Raw genomic sequence first — 21,611 nt, 5'->3', positions numbered from 1 at the left:
AAACTTTTCTTTCAATATAGATATTACAATTTTCAATATTAACTATCCAAATTCAACATGAAAATAAATAGCTTAATACAAATCTTTAATCCCTTATACATAGTACATAAAGACTTTAATCAAACTCGTACTGCAAACCCCTTTCTCTCGTAAATTACATTGCTTCAATATCATCTGCATACCTATTTGAGCTCCCATATAACACACATTATACGATCATTGCCACAGGCACAAACAACACAAACAAATATATGGGTGAGTGATACGTTGTCGTTAAGCTATCAAATTAATACTACTTTTTAAGACAACTCCAATATTGCCAAGTAGTATTCAAGAAAGTAGATAGGGTTAAAGTAAAATTGAGTCGTCTCCCAATGAATATGGAATTTCTTTTCAATATTTGACTTTTATGAACATTATGCAATGCTCAAGAATAAAAGTGAGAAACTATGCTAATAAAGTTAATGTTTGAGGAATGTTTGAAGAACAAAGAGGGAACTTAGAAACAATTATGGTGAAATAGGCTAATTCCACTACTTTTCCAAGATAGATTCATCATCGATTATCTATAGATCATTGTTCAATTGATTATTGTTCAAGTTTCAAACTAATTAAAGTACATTCTTAATTAATTTGAGGGCGATCATGCAGTTAACCAAAGTAAATTCTCAATCAAATGCAAGACCTTTCTAGATTATTCACAATTAATTCAACCAAAGTATATTCTCAGTCAAATTCTATTGTATTTTTAATCATGTCTATTCTTAAATCTCTTAACCAAATTAAAAGTTAATTAAGCAAAGTAAATTCTTAATTAATTATAGTTGAAATTAGTACCTTTTGATAATATCTTTCCTAGATTCAAAAAGATTTGGCAAATATTATCTTTTGATATTTATTGATATAGTTAAATAAGGTAATTATTTAACAATATCAAATAAAATATCTTAAGATATATTTTCTCTAAATTATCTTTTAAAATATCTAACAGATTTAAACTTGCCCAAAATTACATTTCAACCCTTTTTATTTTATTCAAAAATTGCACAGAAGTCCAGAAATCTTCCTCTAATTGCACTTTAGTCATCTCTTTCTTTTTAAAATTGCATAGGAGCCTTGAGTTGACCAGATTGGACAAGCTTTGACCATTCAATTTCTTGCTTTTAAATGAATAAAATTCTAACTTTAGCTGCACAAATAAAGTTTAGAACATCCAAAATAATTTATGCAAATAAGAATCACATTTTAAGCATATTTAATTCTCAAACCCAATAAATCCAATCGTCACAAATTCTCTTTAAATCAATCATTTAAGCACAAGAATCTTATAAAAAATTTGAATTTTAAAACATAAATGTGGACATAAATGTGCATTCATCAGTGAGCTCTCATAATCAACCTTTAAACACCAACAAAACACTTATATGTCAGATATTAAACCTTTTTCACAATCCTATCACATCAAATAGTATAACCACATAGTAAGGCTATGACAATCAATACATTGACAACCCATACATCCCTGTATAAGGAACAATGATCAACCTATTAGTTCTACACAACATTTCCACTAAAGGCAACCCATGCCAATACAGACCGGCAATCAGAGGCCCCTCGGGAATTTTTCTCTTGCTCTTTTTATAGGATGATACAGACTTCTCGCAAGAGGATTTATGCTTGCCTCCACCCTTAGGAGGAAAAACCTTAGAAGCAACAGTTGAAAGGGGAGTGGAGGAAGGCTTCAGATCTAGAGCTATCCAAAAAGCAGTGTTGACCGTACGGGAAGGAATGATGGACTTAGAGATCGGAGGATGAGCGGCAACAGAAGTACCTTCTCCGGTCTTCTAGAGCTCTTCTTTACAATGAGTCATCATTAACATAAAAGCTTTTCCTTTTTCCAAAGCATGAAAAAGATATGCGGCACAAAAGAAAATTTAGATAAACAAACTTAAGGAAGCTTACCAAACACTTTAGTACATAGAGTGTGGGAACCCAAGAAGCTGATGAGCGTCCGAGAAGAGGTCTTTTGAGGTAGCTGATCAAGCTGATTGACCGCGTCAAGTTCATTCGGAGTCAATGCGGACTTTGCCCATGAGATCACCCTCTTAGGATGCTTGGTCTAGTAGAAATGAATTTTGGGTCGATTATTGTCCAAATAAAAGCTAGACCGACCAACCTCCTTTATAGATACCTTGAAGAAATTTGTCTTAAATTCTTTGTAGGAAGTGTTAAATAATTTAAACAAGTGCCTATCCTTTAGGTGAAAAAGACAACCAGGACTTGTTAGGATGGGGCAAGGCACGGAAAAAATAAAGAAACGAAGTAGGTGTAGGCATAAGGGCAAGGGCAATGCAAACCATGGAAAATGCTTGCATGTACGCCCACCCGTTCGGGTGAAGATGAGTTGGGGCCACATTCAAGTAATAGAGAACATTTGTCTGGAATTCTGTAAAGGGTAGACGAACGCCCAGGTCGTGGAACAAGGTGGAATATACATAGAAGAAGTCGATGCCATAAATTCCCAACCGTGACAGGCCCATTCATTCCTTTTACATATGGCCAGCTTGATACTATCAGCATCTTTCGCATTGGCTAGTATGCTAACTCGATTGGCAAAATCTATCAATAAGGCACCAGTAGCAAAAAAAGGGTGTATATAGTCCTACCTCGTGGCAGGCCTACTCGTACCCAACAACGGGTGGCGGAAGAGTCCTAGAAACCCCATCCCACTCTCTAGCGGTGTCACTTTGTATTTCTACTCCTTCGTTCGTAGCATCCTTAGACGAAATAAGGGTTTCGGGATGGAGAAGAATCTCCAGCAGCATCGTGTGTCAATGGCTGATCCCTTCCATCGTTGGAACCAAAGATAAAAGACACTATTGATGAAGACGACTCCCTTGTAGCGTCAGCATACCGCCGACCTTCACTAGCGAGCTCATCGGACGACCCTGAGGTAGAAGACATGGTTACTTGGAAGAAAAGGATGCAAAGATTGGTCAGAGAAGAAAGATCAGTCGAAGAAGAAAGGTAGCGTGATAATGACAGTGACCCCACCTCCTATTTATAGCTGAAAAAAGCGGTTCCCAGAATTCAATATCAACCGTCCATCACACTTGAATCGGATGGCTAAGGGAGTTCGATCTTTCAAATTCAACGGTTACGGATCCCATGTTTCCACGTGTCCTATGATCAACGGTTAGATAACTGCACAAGTAAACATTTTCGTGCCACTTTTCAACTGATCAACATGAAATAAACCCCTTCGCCATTGTTGACAATTGCTTGGGGCTTGGGGGACCTGTGTACTGTATGGAGTACACCGGTCGACACTATAGCAAGAATCAACTTACCTAATTGAGTAGCCGATCGGTCAGACCAGCTGGTCGAGGCAATGCATAACAAGAATCAACTTACCAAATTGAGTAGCCGATTGGTCAGACCAGCCGGTCAAGGCAATGGTTATTTATGGAAGTTATTAGGTATGTCAAACATGTATTAATGGCCAATTAATGGGTCAGATTGCCTTATGCTCTGCAAATATACGATATTAATAGTTGATTATTGGATTTAATTGCCTAAAAATATACTGTATTAATGGTTAATTAATGAGCTTGTCTGCCACAAGCCCTATAAATAGGTGATTAATGTCCAAGTAAGGACACTTTTTTCTAAGCTAATTAAGTTGAGACCTTCTTGAGAAACATATCTGACTTGAACGTCAGAGTGTCTTCTACAAGTCAACAACTCGTTGAAGTGGATTACGTTCGCAAAGAGAGTTTGACAATCGGAATAGAGCAGGCTAGAAGAATAAGCGATTGGAGATGAATAAAGAAAGAAAGGACGATCGTCTCACGACTCTTTCAACCGAAACACCTTTTAATTTAAACAACTTAATTTTTGTGTTTTCTTTTTCTCTTAAATTCAGTCTCATTCTTTCAAATCTATTTTTAAGTCTAAACATAAGGATGATGAGTGAAAATTATACAGATGATATACCTCATTAGAAAAAAAATTGACCATTTAATAGGTTCCATAAAAGTTTCGATTTACAGGTGGTGTTGACTCAATTATGATGTTGGTTCTCCTATTATTTTGATTAGTGTGCTCACTCGCCATGTGGTGACGCGTGAGAGTGGCGAGGATAAATTTCAGAAATCAAGTTTAGTATGGAAGGGAACAGACCGGAGCAAGAAAAGGTTTCGACAAATGTCCATCACTAAAGCACCAACAGCCACCTTTTTCTTTGATATAAAAAACGTTAACAACTTCATTCATTACATTCCTCACCTTAATCTATAGTTTTTACAACACAACCACATCATATATGGTTAAGGTTTTTTGACCTATTCTAAACCAAATTACTTCCTGACACATATAGGCTGGTCGATCAGCCGCTAGCACTGATCTCACTGTCTTAGCACAGTAGTCACAGTCTTGAAAACCATAGAAAGAGGAGCTTATCTGTTTAAGAAACCACCACCTCAAAACCCTAGAAAGTTAAAAATAAAAGGTGTTACAAGGGTTACGAAAGAGAATGAACATCAGCATTATATATAAATACTTAAAGGCCCTTCCTTCTCTTTAGCTCGTCATTACAGTCTTCTCTTCTCTCTTTACTTCTGAATACACACATTCATATGTGATTTTCTCTCATAAAGCTTTACAATAGAAAAACTAAGCTCCGAGAGTGAATCATGGTTTTTACTTCCATCCCAGCTTCTTATTTTGATGCATCCAATTGGCAGCAACAGGTAAATAAAACACACGAGTTTCTTCAGTTTCTCCCCTCCTATGGCTTCTTTGTTCAAAGGCAAAAGATTTCAAAACATTAAACAAAATATTCTTCTTACTTTTTACTTATGTATAATATACCTGAAAAAAAGAAAATGCTATGTATTATTTCTTTCAACACTCTACTTATAATTTTTTTAATTACGTAATTCATTAAATATTATGTATTACAAATTTTAATAAGTTAAACTTTTTGTATAAAAGTTTATGTGAGTATATGAAATAAAAAAAAATTCAGTAAATGAGAAAAAAAATGTTTAAAAAGTACTCTAGAGAATGTTAATAATATTTCTCTTATTTTTAACCTCTATTCATTTGTTTTGTGCTTATACGTTGTAGCAACCAAATAACCAACCCGGAGGCAGTGACTCCAACTCTCAGCAGCTGCTTCAACCACCACCGCCACCACTTCCGGTTGCAATGCAGTCTCATGGAGAGGGTTCAATCAGGCCAGGATCCATGGCTGATAGGGCAAGGATGGCCAACATGCCAATGCCAGAGGTTGCACTCAAGTGTCCACGCTGCGAATCCACCAACACCAAATTTTGCTACTTCAACAACTACAGTCTCTCCCAGCCCCGCCACTTCTGCAAGACCTGCAGGAGGTACTGGACCAGAGGCGGCGCCTTAAGGAGTGTCCCCGTGGGCGGAGGCTGCAGGAGGAACAAGCGGAGCAAAGGTACCTGCGGCAGTGGCGGCGGCTCCAACTCTCCGGCAACCTCTGACCGCCAGACAGGAAGTGTCAATTCTACCAACTCGGGATCTTCGAAGAGTGAGAGAATAGGGCTTGCACCCCAAATTCCACCCTTCAGATTCATGCCTCCATTGCATCAACTTGGTGACTTTGGAGATGGAGACATAAGCCTAAACTATGGCCTCAGTTATGGCCCAGTGGGAGGAGTAGGAGACTTGGGTTATCAAATTGGAACAAGTGCTTTAGGTGGTGGTGCCACTTCAATCTTCTCTGCACCTGGTTTGGACCAATGGAGAATGCCACAGCAGTTTCCCCTCTTGGCCTCCTTGGAAGGTTCTTCACCAGCTTCTAATTTATACCCTTTTGAAGGTAGTGCTGAGGTGAGTGGATATATAAGGCCAAAGGTTTCAACTTCTGGGATCATGGCTCAGATAGCTTCGGTGAAAATGGAAGAACGTAAGGAACCTGATTTGTCAACACTTTTCTTGGGAAACGATAATCCAGTGAATGAACAATATTGGACCAGTGCTAGTTCTGCATCTTGGACAGATATTTGTGGGATTAGCTCCTCTTTCACTGCAAGCAACCATCTATAGAGGCTGTGAGAAGCTTCTGGTTTTGGTTAATGTTCATGGCTTCAGTTTCACTTATCTTGTTGGAGACAAGTTTTAATCGAACTCCATAATTTTCCAAATCCCAATACGAAGAGATTTGGGCCTTGGAGCATAGTTAAAAACTAGGCATGTTGGCTGCTTTTCTTTGAATCGTAATATATTTTTCCTTGTATTTTCTTTGTTTTCCATATAATGTTATGTTTCATTGTATTACAACGTTGAATGTCGTTTTCTTTTGAAGTTGAATTGTGGTATGAAGTTTGAATCTAGGACCTCAACTTAACTATTCAAACATAGGCTGAGCCAACTACTTGAATGTTGAATATACTAGGATTCTGTTTTCGAAATATATGAATATTATCAATATAAACTCAAAACTAAGATATCTCACATTTTGGATACTCGTTAAACTTTGAGGAAAATTATAGTTGTTAGAGATTTATATTTTTAAAACATGTTGAAAGAGCTGAAAGAAAGATAGGTAAATGAATGTTAAAAAAATTCATTGCAAGAGAAACATGTTTCTTTTACGTTAGTAATTTTAGGCATTTTATGTTAGATATATGTCCGACATCATTACAATACATATGTAAATTTACGTCGTATAAAAATTGTACAACATAAACTTATGTAGTATGAAACACATTCGACATAAAATTATTTTAGACCTAATAGTTTTACATTAGACAATACAAGGTCTAACATAAAAAAGTATGCAACCAATAAAAAAAAAAGCTACCATGAAATGTTTTCTAAGCTTGTTTCAATTTTCATATCAAATAAAGAATTTTGATAAAATTGAAGAAGAATTAATGAACAGGAAAACTAAACTTAGAAAAGAGGTTGGACCGTACCAAAAAAAGATTAATATACAAGATTAAGAGTATTCAAGTGAAACAAGGTCCAAGAATCTTCAAGACTTGATCAAAAAACAAAAATAGGGTTTGGAGGAATGATACAGGTGCACTTCTAGTTTTTGATACGAAGATGTTTGATGATCGGAAGATCAAGATGTTGGCCATCTATGGCTTCCAGGATGTGGTGGAGGTGATAGAGTGTGGTCTTGAGGAACTAGATAACAAGGAAACTAATGAGGAAAAAAAGTTACAAGTATTGCAACAAAAATTAGATAGCAAGGCAAGGTTTCTCATCTATCAATGTGTGAGCTCAAAGATTTTAAGCAAAACCTCTAAAGCAGCAACTGCCAAGGAAGTCTAGAAGGTTTTGACGAAGACTTACGATGATAGTGATAAAAACAAGAAGGTGAGACTGTAAACTTTGAGAAAACAGATTGAAATTTTGACCATGGATGAAAGTGAAACTATGCAAAATACTTTGATAAGGTACAAAAACTTGTTAATGCTATGAGGGCATGGAAAAATGGCATTACAGACCAATATGTGGTGGACAAGATTCTGAGAACTTTGACTCCAAGATTTGATCATGTGGTTATGGTTATTGAGGAGACTCGTGATTTGGAGACCTTGGAGATTGAAGAACTACAACATTCATTGGAGGCACATGAATATCGTATTAATGAGCGAAGACACTGCAAAGAACAAGTGCTTCAGACAAGATCTCAATTCAAAGGCAAGGAAAGGTTCAAGAAGGGCGGCAAAGGTGGCACTAAGCAGAAGGAATCACAGGAACAACATAGTGAAGATTCTAGTGATTATGTCAAAGGCAAAAAGAAAAAAAAATCTTGTACCAATTCTGATGGAGAAAAAGAAGGGAAGTTTGATAATCAAAAAAAGGTGAGGTGCTATAACTGTCAGAAATTTGGTCACTTTGCCAAAGAATGTTGAAAAGGGGATGGAGCCAAGAATAAATCGAAAGATAGAGCTCATTTAGCCAAGGTTGTAATGTTAATGGCTAATATAAATGAAAACCAGTCAGATGATGCAATTTGGTACTTGGATTCAGACTGCTCAACACATATGATTGGGAAGAAGGAGTGGTTTGTAAAACTGAAAGAAGTCATGCAAGGGAGGATCAAGTTTGTTGATGACAGAAGTCTCGCAGCAGAGGGAACAGGAAGAGTTGTTTTGAGAGATGGTGATGGTAGAGAAGTTGTGATTGATGAAGTTTTGTATGTGCCAGGGTTGAAAACAAATCTGCTAAGTCTAGGCAAACTGCTCCAAAAGGGATTTATGATAAAAATGGAGGATAATTGTCTTAGTATTTTTGATCAAAATAGAAGATTGATCGTTCAAGCACATTTTTCCCAGAATAGTTTCATGTGGTGATGAATGTTGTCAAACATTAGTGCTTTGTTGTTTCTAAAAACAAAATACAATGGCTAGCTATGGCATTTGACTTTTGAGCATCTGAATTTTAAAGATTTATCTCAACTTAGTCAACGTGAAATGGTTAAAGGCCTACCTATGGTTGAAATTCATGAAGAAGTATGTAAACAATGTGTTCAATGTAAGAAAACTAGAGGAAGCTTTCAGAAGTTCTTGCCTTAAAGGACAACAAAGAAATTGAGTGTGGTATATTCAGATGTGTGTGGTCCTTTTCAGACTGAAACACCTGGAGATAGCAGGTATTTATTGTTGTTTGTTGATGATTGGACTAGGAAATGTTGGACATACTTGCTATCAAGGAAAAGTGAGGTGCTGAAGTTCTAATAAAATTCAAGAATATGGTGGAGAGGCAAAGTGAGAAAAAGATAAAAACTCTGAGGACAAATGGAGGAGGTAAATATACCTCCATGAAATTCAAGAAGTTTTGTGAAGAAGAGTGTATAAAACATGAGATTACCCCTCCTTAAACACCACAACATAATGGTACAACAAAGAGGAAGAATATAACCATTTTAAATATGGTCAAATGTAAAACCAAAAACAGAAACAATTTTTTATTATAATTCAGTAGTGCAGTCAGGGGAAATGACAACAGTTATTTTCGATCATAGGTAGCAGTTCTTGAACCGAGGCATATAAAGGCGAGGCAAAAAGTCTACACCTTTATGCCTCGATTGTGAACCGAGGCATAAAAGTGTGGATTTCGCCTCGATTCAAAGGCAACCGATGCAATATGTTTTTTGTTTTTTATTTTTTTTTGGAAGGACTTTACGCCTCGGTTCCTTTTGAACTGAGGCAGTATGTTCGCCTCTAATGCCTTGGTTGGGACCAGAACCGAGGCAGTAGAGTGTTTTTTAATTTTTTTTTTGTTTTGCTTTTTTGCTGACTTTCTGCCTCGGTTTTGACCTTAACCGATGTCATAGGGGGGTTTTCTACCTCGGTTATGGTCACAACCGAGGCGTATTCCCCTGTTTTTTTTAAGAACAAGTATGTTTCTACAACATTCTCAACTGCAGAAACAGACCTGCATATAATTTTACAGCCAGAACAGTTCAGAACAATCCAGAAGCATATATTTTCAATAAAAATTATATTCAAACATAAATGCATTCAATGTAATCATAAATCAACTTCTTAGAAGCATAAATCAATTCAATGTAATCATAAATAAACTTTGAACCATAAATCAATCCAATGTACAAAGTTAAACTAATAATAATGTACAAAAGCATAAAACAACTTAGAAGCATAAACTTAAAACTTACTATATCCTAATATCTGCTACATACCCTAATATCAGTTGCGTTCAACTTCCTGCCATTCAAACAGTTCACACAGGGGCATCTAAACTTGACTTCATCATGACTTGTACTCGCATTACGTTGCGCAAACTCTATAAATTCTTCTACCCCTCTCTCGTACTCAATGCTGATGCGTGGTAAATTCATCCACCCTCGATCCGTACACATGTTTACTGAAATTGTTTACAAAATTTCAATAATCTTGAATGATCACTTTGATCGTGTTTGTATTCAAGGTGTGATCTTATCCCATTCAAGAAGATTCACTTTTTTAAACATATAAATTTTAAATAACATATCTAAAATTTCACGAAATTTTGACAGTATTTCGCATTGGTCTTCAAGTTACACGAAATGAAAGTGATTATAAATCACAATCAAATATGCACCCAAAGATCAATACAAAACACAACTGCAATATTTCATGAAATTTAAGATATGTATATTAAAATTGATATGTATTAATAAACCATGAAAAAGGTTATTACTCTTCTTAAACTGTCCAACCGGACAATTCAAGATTCAATACTTGTAAATTATTATTACTATCTCCTCTCTATTCATTTGTAAAAAGTACATTTGTTAAAAAAGTCTGGAGATAGTAAATATTTTTTGTATTGAATCTCAAACGGGAAACTAAGGCTAATTCACAACAACAAACAATATATTGAAGCAAACAACTCATGATTTCCAACCTTAAACATGATTTCATCTTTAAACCAACCAATTTAATACAATAACCATTATATCAATCTAATCATGAAATAACAATAACCAATATATCAATCTCACAACAACAATTATCAAACACATATCCTTTTTAATCACCAAAGAATAATAAAATTTATAATTCTATCTATCACTAATATATCATCTCACAACAATTATTATTAACCAAATATCAAAATTTTATGATCAAATAACAATATAATTGCTAGTATTATACCAATATATCAATCTCCCACCAATTATTATCAATCAAACACACTAAAATACAATAAAAAAACCGTAATAGAGGGGCGCAAAAGAAATAAAGAAATGGAAGTGGAGGCAGAGCCTACAGCGGTAGAGGCTGCAGCAGCAGGAGGCTGTAGTGGCAAAGGATGCACCGGTGGAGGCTACAAAGGCAACAACAGCGTGAAGTTGTTAGATGAAGAAGCGGAGGCAACAACGTCAGTCGTTGGAGGCAATAGCGTCAATCGTCGGAGGCAATCGCGTCAGTCGTCGGAGGCACAAACACACAACCCTTGGCGCAAGAGAAATTGAGGCAACGCACAACCTTAGCGCGAGAGAAATGGAGGCACCGTGGAGTCCTTGGAAGAAGCACCGGCGGCAGCAGCGGCAGAGGGAGGCACAAAGGAGAAAAATCGCGAGGCGGAGGGAGGCACAAATGAGAGAAATCACGAGAGTGCGAGAGACAAAGAAGAACAATAACTTCATTTTTTTACTTTAACCTAAGGGCTACTACCTCGGTTATACGAAAAGTCGGTGCCTAAACCAACTAACTGCTTCGGTTACGAGCAAACCGGTGCATAAACCATTTTAAAAAATTTAAAATTCATATTATATGCCTCGGGTTACAGACAGACTGAAGCAGAAAGGTCCTACAGCTTCGGGTAGGCACCAACCGAGGCAATATCCATTGGATTTGGCAGGCTATTATGCCTCGGTTTTGAGAAAAACCGAGGTAGTATCTCATTGTCAGAAAAAAAGCCTGATTTTACAATTGATGCTGGTGAGGTGAAGCAGACTTTTATGCTTCGGTTGGCCTTCTAACCGAGGTAGTAACATCTATAGGCATTGATTCATATAGAACCGAGGCATATAACCACTCAATATTTACGGAAATGCCACCGCACTTTTATACGCTTCGGTTTCAGTAAAACCGAGACGTATATAGCGCGTTAAAAAAGCTTTTTTTTACTAGTGATTCTCTTATAAATGTATATACCTTACAAACAAGAAGTTTGGATAGAGAAAATATAACTACCTAAGTGTTTTGAATTTTTCCCGATCTGCTTCTGTTCTCTGCTTTCTCCCCTCTGTAGCCTCTTTCTTCTTCTCCTCTAAAATCCTAGAGCAACAACTCAAACTAAAACAAGTCCATAAATACTTTTTTCATTGTGACATTGTTTTTTAATTGGTGGAAGAAATGAACCAAGGTGAGAACCAAGATTTGATTTTGGTTTTAAATGTCATGAAAGTAAAACAACCACAAACTTTGTTTACAAGTACAATGTATTTTTACAAACAAAAACAAAAGGAACATTGATGCAAAGACATGACTAAGTTTTCCAATAAATTGTCACAGTCACATATGAAAGAATGAATCCACAAACCATCACCATTTCTTTTTTAGCAAGCCCAAGTCAACATCACCAGTCCATCCAACTTTTGAGCCTGAAAACAATCAACAAGAAGAGGACAATAAAGACGATGAATATTTAGATGATTAGTTTTTACGGCTATGAACATTATTGAGATTATAAGTTTTTATGGGTATGAAAATTTACATGATTCCTATATTGTCTATAAACTTAATTAGTTTGTTTATTCACAGGTTTAGTTGCTTATTACACATTTGTTTTTCAATAACAACATTGGAGTTATATATATTGCTTGGATGGAGTTTATATTGCTTGAAGTTGCATTGGTTGGAGTTTGTATTGCTTGGTTGTTGAATGCAGGTCTAGTTGGACTTTATATTGCTTGGTTGTTGAATGCAGGTCTAGTTGGACTTTATATTGCTTGGTTGAATGCATGTTGATTGAATTGTGAGAGTAAACCACCAATACAATACGCACCTGAATTTGCTGCGAAGGTACCGACAAATTTATTGGCAGATATATCCTTTGGTAATTACTGGCAAATATATCTTTCGATAATTATCGACGGATATATCCTTCGGTAATTATCGGCGAATCGTTCTTCGGTAATTACCGAAGGACGGTCCGCCGATAATTACAAATAGTCAATATCTGTTGGTAGTGGTTATCGACACCATTATTACCGACAGAAAAACGACCGCCTGTAATCCATTGATAAACATGTATTATCGACGACTTTTGGCTGTTACCGATGAATTATGGCCGTCAGTAATACCAGCTTTTTTTGGTAGTGATTATGTATTGAATGAGATTGGAAAAGAGATTATCTTAGCTCTATTAATATCAAATTCACATAGAAAAATATATTAGGTGGTAAGAGTTTATGAAGGTTCTATGACCCCATCATGATGTCAAATAGATGTGTCTAGTAGGCTATAAGGATTTTCTCCTATCAGATAATGAGGACTTAGTTCTTAGCATGTATCTATGTGTGAGTGAAGGTAATATGAAGGGACAAAATCCCTTAGTCTAATTCAAAGTAAAGTAAAGTATTTGTGATGATATGATTTCAATAATTGATGACACTAGAGGTAGCCCGTTGCTCTAAAAAATATATTAGATACTTTTGTGGTGTGTGTGTTGGTGTGTTGGTGTGTATGCTGGTGTGTTAGTGTGTGTATTTGCGTTTTTCTATGTGTGTATCTGTCATATGTATGTGTATGTTTATGTGTGTGAATATGTGTTTGTTTGTCTATCTTTGATAGTGTTTGTGCATTTATTTGTGTTTTTCTATGTGTCTATCTTAGTATGTGTATGTATGTCTATTTATATGTGTAGGTTGCATTTGTTTGTGTCAATCTGTGTATGTTTGTTGTTATGTTTGTTTATCTTGTATATGTATGTTTGTGTATCCATAGATGTTTGTGTGTGTATATTTGTGTATGTACACCTATGTATATGGCTATGTATATATGTTTTTTGTGTAAATTTGAATAATGCGTTATTTTTTTTTTGGTAATATTGATAATAAATTTTAATAGTTAAAGTAACATGTAAATTATTCACTTTTTATTTTCAATTTATATTTATTTTCATTTATATTCTTTTATATAACTGTTTTTTATTTTCTTTGTTTTCACACTAATCCAACAATTAGCAATCAGTACTTAGGTTACTATTTCATTTTTTTAACAAGGAGTGACAACACAGCAAGCCCCGGAAAAGATAGAGTCTAACAATCACTTGAAAAGACTGATTGTCATACTGTTACGAATGTGATGAAGACCGGAACATTTTAGTCATCAATGAATTGAATAAGGTAAATATTCGACTGCAATTCTTATACATTCAAGACCGTACATTGTTCCCGTAAAAAAAGTTATTGTGACGTTACATCATGCGCAGCCAAACATATTAGAGGTAGTTTCGCTGCGCAGATTGTCGTGGTTCGAGAAACTTTTGCTCTTATATTATTCACATGCACCAATAAACATATGCTGCAACGAAGATAAAATTCTCAGATTCGGATGATATAGTGTTTGTTTTACTAGTACAACCTACAACGTATCTGCCTTGGATTTAGAAACTTCCAACAATCCATGGAGAATATATTAAAGGTTTATCATTCAATTTGTATTATTTTTTGTTTCTTCATCAGAATAAAGTGAGTTATCTGAAGTGTATGCAAGTAATGCTTTTATGTAGATCATGTTGTTTGACCCCTTTATTATCCTTTGAATATGGTGTAATATAGGGTGTCTTTCAACAGAGGCTACATTTTACTCTAGCTAGTCTAGTAGAGAAATATGTGCCTTTCAGATGGTGATAGATGTTTGTCATCCTTTTGGTTTTCATACTACATTTCAAGAAAGGTAATAATTGGAGAGTAGGTCCATTCTCACATGATGTATGGCAGAGTAAGTCTAACTAGTTATAAAAAATGACTTATGAATATGAAGTTTTGCATATGTAAATTGATATTATTTCTCGGAATATCCTTTTCTCTCCTCCTTTGATATTTTAAAAACCTTTTGGAATGTCTCTTTGGAAGTTTTTGTGTCATTTCTTTTACAAGAAAACATTTCTTTTAAAGGCTAAGAAAAACAATGTTCAGTGGTCCCTTTTCCAGTTAGTGTTTCTAATTGCCATACCTTCTCAAACATTTTCTTTTCTTGAATGTGAAGCAAAACATGTAAAAGTTGTGTAATTCATTTATTCGTTTAGAAAAAAAGAAAAAAAAAAGTCTGTCGCTAATAAAATAATTCATTTATTTATGATCCATTTGGTCAATTTAGAAGTATTATTTATTTATTTATTTTAATCCTTTAAAATATATTATTATCGTAGATCGATCTTATATCCATTTATACAAATTAAAAAATGAATTTAATTAAATTTTTATTAAATAAATAATAATTCGGCTTTCTTATTGAGCAATATGGCTTACTGTAATATTTTTATCTCATGAATTATGATAAAAGTAATTATTCATGCAGTTTTCATGAATCAGATGCAGATAGGTGTGTGTTAGAGAGAAGAGATAATGATTTCATTATCATTATGTAAGAGTGCTAGAGACTATAAATTACATTGCCTAATTTTTTGGCGTAGATAGAGCAACAAAAAACGACACAATGTCCATTCTAATCCATAGACAAAAGCCTAAAGATCTACACTTTCTTCGAGATTAGCAATGTGTATTCCAAAATTTTCTAACATTTATTCTAAACCCAGCGTAGAGGTCATCTATTTAATCTGACTAGAGAATATTCTTATATAATTTAATTCCTGCTAGGCAAAAAAATGGTATTAAATATTGGTTGGATCATTTAGTTTCCAGAGGAAAGAATATATAAGTAATGGAAGGATTAGTTTTCTCACTAAATAAAAGAACACATAAAAGTTAGAATTCTATATATTCCAAGAGAATCAAGCAAATCATCCTAAAATAACCTTTAATTTGTCTTTAAAGTATATTCACTTATCAGGTGATGATTTGAGAGATGAATCGGATGAATTTGAGAGTAAATTTATGTTATATTTTTAATAGATTTAGAAGTGATTGAGGATAGATTTAAAAGTAAAGTTTGTGAAAGTTTATATAAGATTTGACCAATATGATAGATTAAAAAATTATTAATTGATAGAAATTAAAGATTACCAAAATATCTTTAATAATAAAACTAATATAAAATTATATTTATTATATAAAATAAATTTTAAATATGAAAAAACAAAAAAAATTAAGTAAAGTGAAATTATTTATTTTAAACTTCGGCCAAAAAAATAATTACAAATAAACTTCACCCACATAAACCACCATTATAACAATTTTATTAGATTCAAATAGAAATTTCTGTATTATAAAAATCTATCATTTATAATAGTGAACGAAAAATAAGTTAAAGTATTTTTTGGGGTTTGTTTTCTTCACTCGTAAACTAATGATGAAAGAAAGATTAATTGGATGATGGAACAATTTTGTGGGTGGTGAAGGAGGTGTATGAATATGTGATTTACTGGTGATGGGAATATGTGTTGAGTAGTGAAGAATATGTGATGAATGATTTACTGGTGCTGGAGTGGATTCTCAAGCTACTTGATTCGATTACGCTTCTATGTAGATTATATAACCGGTTCTTTCTTTCTTGTACTCGATTACTTCAATTAAAAATGATAATTGAACAAACTAGACATTTCACCAAAAATTGTTTTAAATCGGCGCAAAGTGTGAAGATTGAAATTTTCACTAATCCTGCAAATCCGCACATTGCATCTCTTCTAAGTTAATAAAAACAAACGCATTTTATCTCGTAATTTCGTCTTCACAAAAAAAACACACCCTTAGTTTCTCAACTTTTTGCGTATACAGTAACAAATGTTAAATAATTTTGAAATAAAAATAAAAATAAAATAATAATAATAATTGACGTTAGTAACGTCACGAGCAGAGTTAAAGTGCACAGTTGATTAAAATGCACATATGAATTAATCATAACATAGAGTTAAAGGTGTTGAGGCACGGATAGAGAGAATTGACATTAGTACAAAAGTAGCGTATAACGTCACACGTTCAACGTCCAACCATTGAATAGTCAATGTTAAAAATGACCAGTGACATTTTTGTAAATAAAAGTTCCATTAAGAAGTCGAACTTAGACATGTCCAACGTCAATTGATTATAAGACATCGGATATTATGAAGTCAGATGTCCTATGGGGTAAATTTCGCCAAAATGCTTGGCACGAAGGTGAAAATATACTTAGGTATGATGTTGAATGCCCTAGAATTCGACGTCAAAAGGTTATAACGTCGAATGTCCTTGAATTAGACATCAAAAGGTTATAAAAATGTGGCGAGAGGTTGAAAATTCATTCACTCTATTTTAGCGCGAGAAACTTTTCTCTGCTCAAACTATTTTGGAATGAAGCTTGACGACCAGCACATGTAATCTTTCTTTCATTTTATACAAATTCATGTTTATTAACTACTTTAGGTATGATTTTTGTTTGTTTTGACTGATTGTTTTCGTGTTCTTCTCCTTCATAGGTGCGTTCGGTTTTCTCTCTCATTGGGTATAAAGATCTATCGCTGTTCACTACTATTGTCACAAAACTAATAATCATAGCTATCAAAACCAAAAATCACAAGTTAATACTATTATTGTCATACCTTTTGTGCTTAGTTCATAGTTCATGTTGTAGAAAATACCAAAAAATGAATTACATTTGTTGTTTTTCTTCTGCTTTTCAGGTCTTGTAGAGTTATAAAAATAGATCACATTTAATTAAAAAATCAAAAAAGTTGATTAAGGTCGAAAAAAGTTGATTAATGTCGAAAAAATACAATAAACAATTGGATAGAAATAAGTCTAGGCAACAATAATCTAAATGTGAGTATAAGTCTCACTTTATGTCAAAATGATAAGTTAAATTTCATATAAAAAAGTATAACTATAATGTTTCATTGTTTTTTATTAAAAGTGGTATTAATCCCTTATGCAATAAGTTGAACTTAAGTTATATATATATATATATATATATATATATATATATATATATATATATATATATATATATATATAAAATTTCTTTTGAAAGAAAAAACATTAGAAGTAATATCAAAACTAATGGAAAGAGTATTCCATTCCTTTTTATATATTACACAAGTCACATTTATACAATGTAAAATGAAATATGATAAAACAAATACAAGATTGATGGATGCAAATGAGAAAATGTTAAATATTCATTCCTTTTTTTAAAACAAGATATAATGAACGGATGAATAAAACAAAACACAATAAATCGTTAGAAATAATCTAAATGTGAATTTAAATCTCACAGTAAAAATGAAAATGTTACACATTATATAAGAAAAAATTTAAAAATCTAATATTTCAATTTTTAGATTAAAAATGTTGTTAATATCTTATGATGGGTTGAACTCAAATTATACATATATATATATATATATATATATATATATATATAATATTTTGATAAGATTTTTTTTTTAGAAAAATATATTAGTAAAGATATTAGAGTTAATATTCGTTTTATAATCAGCTAATAAGATATTTGTTATAACAATAACAAAACACCATTATAACTACAATAATAACAATATAAGTAAAAAATATTATACATTTAAAAACAAAATATTTTGTATAAAACGGTCTCACTCTTTCATGAAGGAAAGATTATCCTAAAATTATAATACAAAGGTCGGATTTATAATCTCCTCTTGTAAAAGGAAATATAATTAACGAAACAAATACAAAACTGATAGATGCAATGTTCCGAATTTGCATTAGAACCATATACAATGATTACATGAATAAACTAAGGTTGTTTGAGAGTCAGAAATCTGAAATTTAAATATTTGAAATACAATTATTAAAAAAGTTTCATCAATAATAATCCACCTGTTTGCATCAAAATTGAGAATTCAGATGTGTGGTAGGAGAACAAACGAATAGTGATTGGTTTTGTAAAGTTGTCAAGGAATGTCTGTCATCGGAAGCATAGTCAAAAGCAGAGAGATTTTAGCAATCACTAAGATAACAGTGTTAGTAGCACAAACACATGGAATGTCTATTTTCTGACCATTTCGCATATGTTCACGCGAGTGAGCGCGTGTCATTCAGTAGTCACAAAGAGGACAAGCTATTGCTTTGTCAGTATGTTGGACCACAGAAACCGAACCTCGGTCGCAGTGATTTGATCCTTCTTCACGCTCTTCCATGCTGCATGGGAATTTGAAGCTTTGAACATTCTAAATTCTGAATTTCTAATTGATTTCATGTCTTTAACTCGCATGGTGTGTGGTACTGTTTCTTTTTCAATGGTTTGCGTCCAACATTGGATTAACGGATCTCAATGCACTTCATTCGTCTACAGACATTACTGTTTTCCTTTTCTTTTTCTCCTAGTCATGTGTGGTACTTGAATGAAGATTACGAGGATTGGAATTTAGGGTGGGTTAGTAAGAGTATTAAGATTGTGTTTAAACACAGAGAAAAAAGTAATTGGAAAAAATAATAGAAATTTGTGAGAAATAGTAAACTTATAATTAAAAAAAATTGTGTGATTTAATAGAAGATATAATATTTATAAAAATTAAATATGTTTTTATGTAAAATTATAATTTGTTTTTCTCCAAACTTTGATAACATAGTCTAATATGATTAAGTTTTAAGAAAAAAATGAAACATTTAAAAATGTAGTGACATTTGTATATTCAAATAGTAACTAAGAGTATAGACTTTAAAATATTAAAGCTTTTTTTAAATTTACTTGACATAATTTCAATTTTAGAAAAACTAAAGCCTTCTACTTAGGATTAATTTCTAAAATTTTACATCCGTCAAAAGATATTGTGTTTCACTACGTTACTATAGAACTTAATTTTTCTTCTCTATTAAAAACTAGTTTTACTAAGACACATAATCCATCAGAAGTAGTCAAAATTCATTGATAATATTGTTTTTTTGACGAATTATCAACAATCAATGATACGTTGTATTATCCTTTTATTGGTAATGATTATTGACATATAATGGTCATCAATAATTACTGACAGAATAGGCCGTTAGTAATTATCGAAGGATTAGGTCGTCGGTAATTACAAAAGGACTAGGCCGTCAGTTATTATCGGAGGAATAGGTCGTTGGTAAGTCTGTTGGAAAATACTTGAAACAATCAAATGTTATTTGTTCCCCAACTGCATAATCAAATTTGCATAATATTTTCAAAGCACAGACTTGCATAATATTTTCAAAGCACAGACTTGCATAATATTTTAAAAGCACAATGACAATCAAAGTTGGGATAAATATGCATCCCATAATAATCCAATCACTAATGCAATAAACAATATCACATTAAATGTTGATATTCAAATTTAAGAACTTGTATTTATAATAAAACATAAAAACATGTTCATCTAGACTAAGAAATTATATGTTGAACATAACAACAAGACTAATAATCTACATAGTCATCATCTAGAATGTTCTTGTTGTTCATCATCTTGCTACTCTAAAGGTGGTTGGACTGGTATGGGCTAGACTGTTATGGGCTAGACTGATTTGGACTAGACTCGTGAGAGTTAGACTAATGTGAGCTGCTAACGTCGAATTTTATCAATAAACGATGTTAATAAATTTTTTTATTTTTTTAAATTAATTATGATCCTTTTTTACAACTTTACGAGATCTGAAAAGCAGAAAAACAACAAATTTCAGTTTTTGGTAATTTGTAAAGCATGAACTATGAACGTGTAATATAGTATCAACAACAAACAACAATGACAAAGAACAAACAAGTCCAATCAAACAACAAACAAGTTCAATCAAACAACAACAAACAAGTTCACCCAAACAATAACAAGAAACAAGTTCAACAAAAAATAACAAGAAACAAGTTCAACAAATAAGTTCTTCAAAATGAAAACGAAAACGAAAACTAACCTTGGTTCATTGGAATAAAGTGTTGCCACACGTGAGAGAGAAAGCAGATGTGCCTATGAAGGACAACAACACGAAAATAATCGGTCAAAACAAACAAAAATCATACCTAAAGTAGTAAATTAACATGCATTTGTATCAAATGAAAGAAATATTACATGTGATGGTAGTTAAACTTCGTTCGAGAAAAGTTTGAGCAGAGAAGAGGGTCTCGCGCGCTAAGATAAAGTGAATGAATTTTCAATCTCCCGCTCAAATTTTTATTGCATTCACTAATTTTGACGTCTAACGCTGGGACATTCAACGTTTTATATCCTTTTACGTCGAATTAAAATTCTAAACGACGTTTAATAATTGTATTTATTTACAAAAATGCCACCGATTATTTTTAACGTTGATATTGAGTGGTTCGACGTTGAGCGCGTGACGTTATACGTTTTTTTTACACTAGTGGATGGGGCAACAATGTCATGACCAGTTGTTTAAACTTTGTAAACTCATCTCTTAATTCATAGTATGCTTGGTCACATTGTTCTAGTCTTTGCATGAGGTGGACAATGACCTCATCAACAGTGGTGGAAGAAGATGGTTGATGCTTCAGAGTATCTCTTCCTGCCGTGTACTTCACAACAAGTTGTCCTACACCGTAGACTCGCCACTGTTTTTCCACCAACGACATCGACCCAACATTGTATCCTACGGATGTCGTGCTCATTATCATTCTCATTATCCACAGTAGGAGATGGCTCATGTTCGAATCTAACTTGTGAAAGTCTCGTTGAAAATTCTTGTTGTTGAAACATTATGCACAATGTTAGTAAATGATATAGTAACATAGGGAAATTTTTTTAAAGCACTTAATAATAACAATGTTTACTTACATGAGTCCTCTGAGACCTTTCATCAACAAACTGACTAGTTCCATTTGAAACATGAGTTTGTGAAAAAACCTCATCAACATGGACTATTCGTCCCAAATGTTGTACCTGTAATAGAATATGGACTTATATATGTACAAAAAAATATAAAATACATGTTATATATGAAACATATACAAAAGGAATGAAGTTTTACCATGCGAATGTCATGTTCATGAACAGTGCTCAAT

General features: G+C 33.3%; 2 protein-coding genes across 2 annotated transcripts; both read left to right on the top strand.

Annotated features, from left to right (window-relative positions):
- The first annotated feature begins 4,537 nt into the window (after positions 1-4,537).
- Positions 4,538-6,273, top strand: LOC124848128 (dof zinc finger protein DOF5.1-like). The gene is made up of 2 exons (XM_047325769.2): positions 4,538-4,751; positions 5,131-6,273. The coding sequence occupies exons 1-2, from the start codon at positions 4,695-4,697 to the stop codon at positions 6,079-6,081; spliced, it is 1,008 nt and encodes a 335-aa protein (XP_047181725.1). The 5' UTR covers positions 4,538-4,694; the 3' UTR covers positions 6,082-6,273.
- A 1,190-nt stretch (positions 6,274-7,463) lies between these two features.
- LOC124848127 (uncharacterized) lies at positions 7,464-8,729 on the top strand. Its single transcript, XM_047325768.1, has 4 exons — positions 7,464-7,853; positions 7,992-8,226; positions 8,440-8,504; positions 8,622-8,729. The coding sequence occupies exons 1-4, from the start codon at positions 7,464-7,466 to the stop codon at positions 8,727-8,729; spliced, it is 798 nt and encodes a 265-aa protein (XP_047181724.1).
- Positions 8,730-21,611: the final 12,882 nt, after the last annotated feature.

The sequence above is a fragment of the Vigna umbellata genome, chromosome 7 (genome assembly GCF_029865625.1).
Source record: "Vigna umbellata cultivar VRB3 chromosome 7, Vumbellata_1.0, whole genome shotgun sequence".
Classification (NCBI taxonomy): domain Eukaryota; kingdom Viridiplantae; phylum Streptophyta; class Magnoliopsida; order Fabales; family Fabaceae; genus Vigna; species Vigna umbellata.
This window is presented reverse-complemented; position numbering and strand designations above follow the sequence as displayed.